Raw genomic sequence first — 5,849 nt, 5'->3', positions numbered from 1 at the left:
AGCGTTTCCGGTACGGGCTGTCAAAATAAAAGGCGTTAGAGCGTTAATATACCAAAAACCTTCAAATCAAAGTTCACATTTAAGGTAAGACGTTAATTCGTTAAAATAAGTATCCAATTTACACAAAGTTTCTCCTAAAGTCTGCTTTAACAAACATATTTACTCGTTAAGATGTGTTATATAACAGAGTAAAGCGAAGAGAATTTACAAGTTCCGGGTGGCTTTCAAACTAAAATACTCCAGGCGAGCATGTGTTGCAAAATGAATGTGTGTTTCACAGCACCAGCGGCAAAATATGGGACATTTCTGAGTACTAGTGTTTTAAATTCTGAACCTACTTTAGTATTTTTCCACAATTTTCCTTTCAGGTCTTGTATCCGGTGCGTTCAGGGGCCATAAACACGGATTTAAGAGATTACAGCTGGGCAGGGAGGCAGGGCACCGACGTCACATCCGGTAACCTAGATTTTAATGCAGTGTGCAGGGCTGTCATGACAGGGGACCATGGCAACAAAAGAGTGTGTGTGTGTGTGTGTGTGTGTGTGATGGGGGTGTACTGTATTCATGCTGTCCTCATTTATCCAGCTCTTACACAAGCACCAGTGTGTGTGTGTGTGTGTGTGTGTGTGTGTGTGTGTGTGTGTGTGTGTGTGTGTGTGTGTGTGTGTGTGTGAGATGGAGGACCAGATATTTTTCGGTGTCAGTGGAAAGCAGGGTGACTCCCGTATCATGTGACTGCTGCTGCGGCTTTTCCAGAACAAAGTGCACACATCACATGCAGCAGGGCCGTACATTCAGTCATCCATCACAGGTTAAACACAATATCAAACCTTTATTTACACCAGAGAGCGCCGACACCATCAGTATGAAAAATACAATCTGTTAAATTCATAAATATACAATATAGAGTGGCGTTCTGCTCCAGGGTTCAACCCCCCCTCAGTTGTTATTTAATGAAGTAGATTTATATAAAATATTCATGAAGTTCTGCACTTGAGGATTGTTTCTGCATATTTCATAGAGTCTGGCATTTTTAAAAGGAGGTAGAAGGAGAAGATGCCTTATTAAGGGTTGTATATCAGACACACATTATTATTCCATATGTTTGTGTGCCCATCCCCCTCTTCCTGTCTCCCCCTCCGGCTCTCTAACTAATAAAAACTGATAACTGAGTGTGTTTACATCAGCTCCAGTATCCTGGTTATGTGTCGCACATGTAAACATCGTACACATCCTGGTATTCCTTATGGTACCAGTATACAGCCCAGTAGTCAGAACACAGTCTATTTAATGGGAATCTGATGGAACTGGGGTAAAATATCGAGTAAAAAGACCTTTTTTACAGCAGCTATTTTGACATGAAACAGTAGGGTAAACACAGTGATACTAATTAAGGCTCCGTCTGCTGCAGTGTATTTTCTTTCTGTTAATCATGTGACCCCTGAGAGCGCTGCCAATACACTACACTGCGGTGTCATCGGTGTCGAATGCTGCTGCTGTGAAAAAGGTCTCTTACACAATGAAGATGAAGTGTAAATCTTAGTGTGATCCAAACATCTGGAGCTGTAAACACATCTGTACAGTCCGTCTACATGCTGAAGATGTTTCCCAGCCTGTGAGCAGACAGGCCGATCCTCCCCGACAGCCGCAGCTCGTCCTTCAGGAACCGCCCCGCCTGCTCGCAGTGCAGAACGTCACAGAACACCCAGATCTCCGCCCGCTCCCTCTGGATGTTGGCGTTGCACGTCGGCAACCTGGAGCACCGGATGGACCGGCTCAGAGTCTGCCACACCTGCAGAGGAAGATTAGAGAGGAAGATTAGAGAGGAAGGGGTGATTTTTCTTTTTCTGAATACCTTTAACATCTCACGAGGATTCAACACAACAAAATCCATCTCTTAACAATCACTGCTTCTCCCACGCTGTCGGACAGACAAAGGACGACCCGGAGGGGCTGCGGGCCGAGCTGCTGCTAACGTTAGCTCGGACTGTTTCTCTGATAACTTAAGATCCAGACGTCCGATGATACTTATTTAATCAACAAAGACATTTTCTGTCAGTCGAATAATCTTTGCAGCTCTATAAACTCTATAAAACATCTGGTGAGTTGACGCTGAGCTCAGTATAAACCTGTGTTGGCACTAAGCACAGTGGGAAAAGCAACTGAAGGATGGAGGTACAGATAAAGATCCACAGTGCACTGACACATGAACAGAAACTGTAAGGGCAGCTTTTATAGAACAGCTGATCTGTTCCCAGGGCCAACCATGACCCAGCAGATCTTCATGGTCACACATTGAAAGGTTATACAGTATATGAGATTAGGAACATTAACCCAGAGTCACATGGTGTCTCTCTCCCTCTGCCTGTGTTGTATCGCAGCCTCTCTGTGGTTTGTTTCCATAGCCGGTCTGCTCCGACTGAAACTGCTGTTTTTATCATCTACGTCGGTGAATTAAGGATTTATTTCCACCAAACCAGAGTTGGTGATTGTTGGAAACACTAACAGAGACGCTTTTAATGAGTTTGATTCTGTTTCTGTCTCATTGTTTTGGTCTGAGATGCTGCTGCTCCGGTGTAACATCCAGTAGTGAATCTCGTATATAAAACCTTTAAGATCTAAAGCTGAAGAGGTTTAATAAAAGAGACACTGTACAGGTGGATCCACAGTGACAGCACACAGACAGTAACCTGTGCTGTTAGCGTGGCTGTAATAATCTACTGACCTGCTCGATGTCCCTGGCCGGCCCACAGTGGTGCTGACTGATGACCCATTTGACCCTCTGGCGGAGGTGGAGCTTGTGGACCGACACCACGTGATGGAACTGTTTGGACAGCGACTGGGCGCTCTGCAGCAGAACTCCTTTCTGTGTGAAGACGCTCCAGGACCGCTTGATCGGGGAGTCTGTGACGGGACCGCCATCTTTGTGTCTGTCAGGAGACGACCTGCTGATCTCGCTCTCCGGTTTGTTAAAGAGCGACGCCGGGGGGGGATGGGTCGGGGTTTCTGAGACGTCACGTTTGCGTTTCTGTGGAGTTCTGGTCGTCTCATGAGGTCTCTCAGCTACAGGTTCAGGTCTCTGTAGCGTGTTCAGGTCTGTGTCAGTGCGCGGTAGATCCCCCGAGCAGCTGATGACGGGAGCCGGTTTGGCGGGTCTGATGGGCGGGTGGCGGTCGGCGGCGGACGGGAACCAGGGCGTGAAGACCGGAAGAGTCCGGCAGGGGAACGGCTCCAGAAGCTTCTCCGTCCTCTCCAGCAGAGAGCTGAGTCCAGCAGCTGATCCAGGCTGGTAGTGCAGAACCACATCCTCCATACAGACGGACGGAGATCAGAGGACGGACTGCACCGCCTTCCTCTTCCTCCTCCTCACCCTCCTCATGATGTCAGCTTCAGGGGCTGATGGGAAGAGGCAGCACAGATTAGTCCAATATTCTGATAACGTGAACAATAGAAGATCTGAGCGAACATCAAACTGCTGATTAAATATTCTATTACAGTTTGGACTCCAGCAGCTTTATCTTTAATTAATTATCAGTTCACATTCATTAGATTTTAAGTTGCCTAAAATGTAAAACAATGACCTCTGAGGATTTCAGTCACATCCTGTCAGTTTTATAAGGAAACGGGTTTACACAGTTTTTAATTATAGAACAGTTGAATTATTCTTTATCCAGATGTTTAGTTGGGTTGTTGATGTTGTTGTTGGTCTTTATAGGTTGTCAGGACAACTGGACTCTGGTTTAAAAACTGTTGAGTATCTAAAAACTGAACTGCTGCCACCTTGAGCCAAAGACCACGCAGTGAAATCTTCTTCTGCTCTGGATCTAAAGGCAGATTACAAACTCCTTTTAAAAAGGTGCACACCGCCGCCTACTGTACAAGACTGTGTACCATCCTGTTTTATTTAACCTTCCTGGCGGCTCTTATTCCCTCTCCTCCTCTTCCCAGAATTCCCTTTTTCCTCTTTCTGCTTCACAACCTGGAAAACTGTGTTCAACATGTTCTCCACAGTTTCCCACATTAACCCATTTAATCCTGTGTGGTTCCCAAAATATACACCCAGAACATTCCCACAGTAGACCCACAGTAGACCCACAGTAGGTCCACAGTATCTGAGCATTCATTATTAAAGTTTAGAAGATTATTGTCTTTAGAAAAAGGCCAAACATCAGAATAAAACACTGATTTTGTCTAAAAAAAAAAGGCCGATTAAGTAATTCAGATTGTTAGATAAAAAATACATAATTGAGTCAGAGAATTGTATAAAACTTCTCTATAATAATAATAATAATAATAATATTAAATAATCTGTTTCAGCAGCATTAATGTGAAATCTTTAATCACATTAAACACAACGTTAAATGCACATTTTAAACTGCAGCTAACGTTTGATATTAAATATTAAATATATAATTTAATATTAATAATCGTTAATATTAAATATTGAATATATAATTTAATATTAATAATAATATAAATCCTCTCTTCTGGAAGCTAGCTCTTGTTTTTAGCCTGTTAGCGGCTAGCTGTCGTTAGCTGAACACAGCTAGCTCGGAAACACCGTTCGTCGGAAGGTGTGACAGGTAGAAAGATCCAGCAGGTAATAAACTCACCTGTACAGTCCAGAAACACAAACACAACCTTTAAATGGACGGTTAATGTCCTCTCTCTGTTTACTGATATCAACCGCAAACTAACATGGCGACGTTGTGCGCCTCCCGGGAACTCTCGCGATACTTGAGGGAACTCTCGTCTTTATTGAGAGAACATGACAAAGAAAATCTACCATCAAAAACTTTATTTTATAAGAGTATTTATTTATTTATTTACACTTATTTTAAATGTATTTATTTTATAAGAGTATTTATTTATTTATTTACACTTATTTTAAATGTATTTATTTTATAAGAGTATTTATTTATTTATTTACTTATTTTTTTATAAATATTTATTTATTTATTTACACTTATTTAAATTTTTTATTTTATAAGAGTATTTATTTATTTATTTACACTTATTTTAAATGTATTTATTTTATATACTATATATTTTTATTTTATTGTATTCTCCCTCTGCTGCTGTCACAATTTCCTCTGCAGAGGATCAATAAGTTCTTATCATATTAATATTTTGTAATTTAGGTACTGGAGTTTTATCTGAGTGGTTGGTGAGTTATTAGAATCAGTGCCACTTTTTTTGTTTCACCTTCTTTTCATTTTTCATGGAACAATCCAAATGATATTTATTGCTAATCCATAACTCCTCCAGTTTATTTATAGAATAAAATAACAATAAATGCACAAACACACCAAAACTACTGAGCAGGGGACGAGAAGATGTTATACTCAGACATTAGTGTACAAAGTTATCTGGCAGGTGCATTTTTGACTGTCCTTATACATTTATTCAACACATTTTACAGTGTCTGTCACTGGAATCAATTTATTAATTTAAATAGTTTATTTTTAAAGATTGCCCCAATTTGAATAAATTAGTAGGAAAGTAAATCTATATTTATGGATTTGGAAGTCAATCATGCAAGGACCCCCATATACTTTGTATTTTATATATTTATGTCCACCAGAAAACTACTCTTTAAATTAAAAAAAAAATTCTTATTGAAATCGTAATTATATTTCCTCTCAGCTATGTCTTCTTTATTGTTTTGTGTAACCACAGTATAGACCAAACCCCAGCCAAATGATCACTCATTACATTAAATATATATTCTTCTGCAACAAAAACATCAACATGCATCACGACTGTGTAGAAAGAAATCAGACATTTTAGGCTGCAACAAAACGTAGCAGAAATATTTCTGGAGTTTGTTGCACTGTTGTTGTTTTATG

General features: G+C 40.7%; 1 protein-coding gene across 1 annotated transcript; it reads right to left on the bottom strand.

The window, feature by feature from the left end:
• Nucleotides 1-812: 812 nt before the first annotated feature.
• zgc:101664 (uncharacterized protein LOC450064 homolog) lies at nucleotides 813-4,723 on the bottom strand. Its single transcript, XM_051422382.1, has 3 exons — nucleotides 4,614-4,723; nucleotides 2,726-3,396; nucleotides 813-1,792 (listed from the first exon to the last, which is right to left on the bottom strand). Exons 2-3 carry the CDS (start codon nucleotides 3,311-3,313, stop codon nucleotides 1,589-1,591), a joined length of 792 nt encoding a protein of 263 aa, XP_051278342.1. The 5' UTR covers nucleotides 3,314-3,396; nucleotides 4,614-4,723; the 3' UTR covers nucleotides 813-1,588.
• Nucleotides 4,724-5,849: the final 1,126 nt, after the last annotated feature.

Source organism: Dicentrarchus labrax, unplaced genomic scaffold, assembly GCF_905237075.1.
Source record: "Dicentrarchus labrax unplaced genomic scaffold, dlabrax2021, whole genome shotgun sequence".
NCBI lineage: Eukaryota > Metazoa > Chordata > Actinopteri > Moronidae > Dicentrarchus > Dicentrarchus labrax.
This window is presented reverse-complemented; position numbering and strand designations above follow the sequence as displayed.

Bases quoted from the DNA above. Each gene is read 5' to 3' on its own strand.
- zgc:101664 (XM_051422382.1), bottom strand. From the start codon at position 3,313: ATGGAGGATGTGGTTCTGCACTACCAGCCTGGATCAGCTGCTGGACTC. The intron at 1,793-2,725 runs GTCAGTAGATTA...CTTCCTCTGCAG, and splicing joins CGGCCAGGGACATCGAGCAG to GTGTGGCAGACTCTGAGCCG.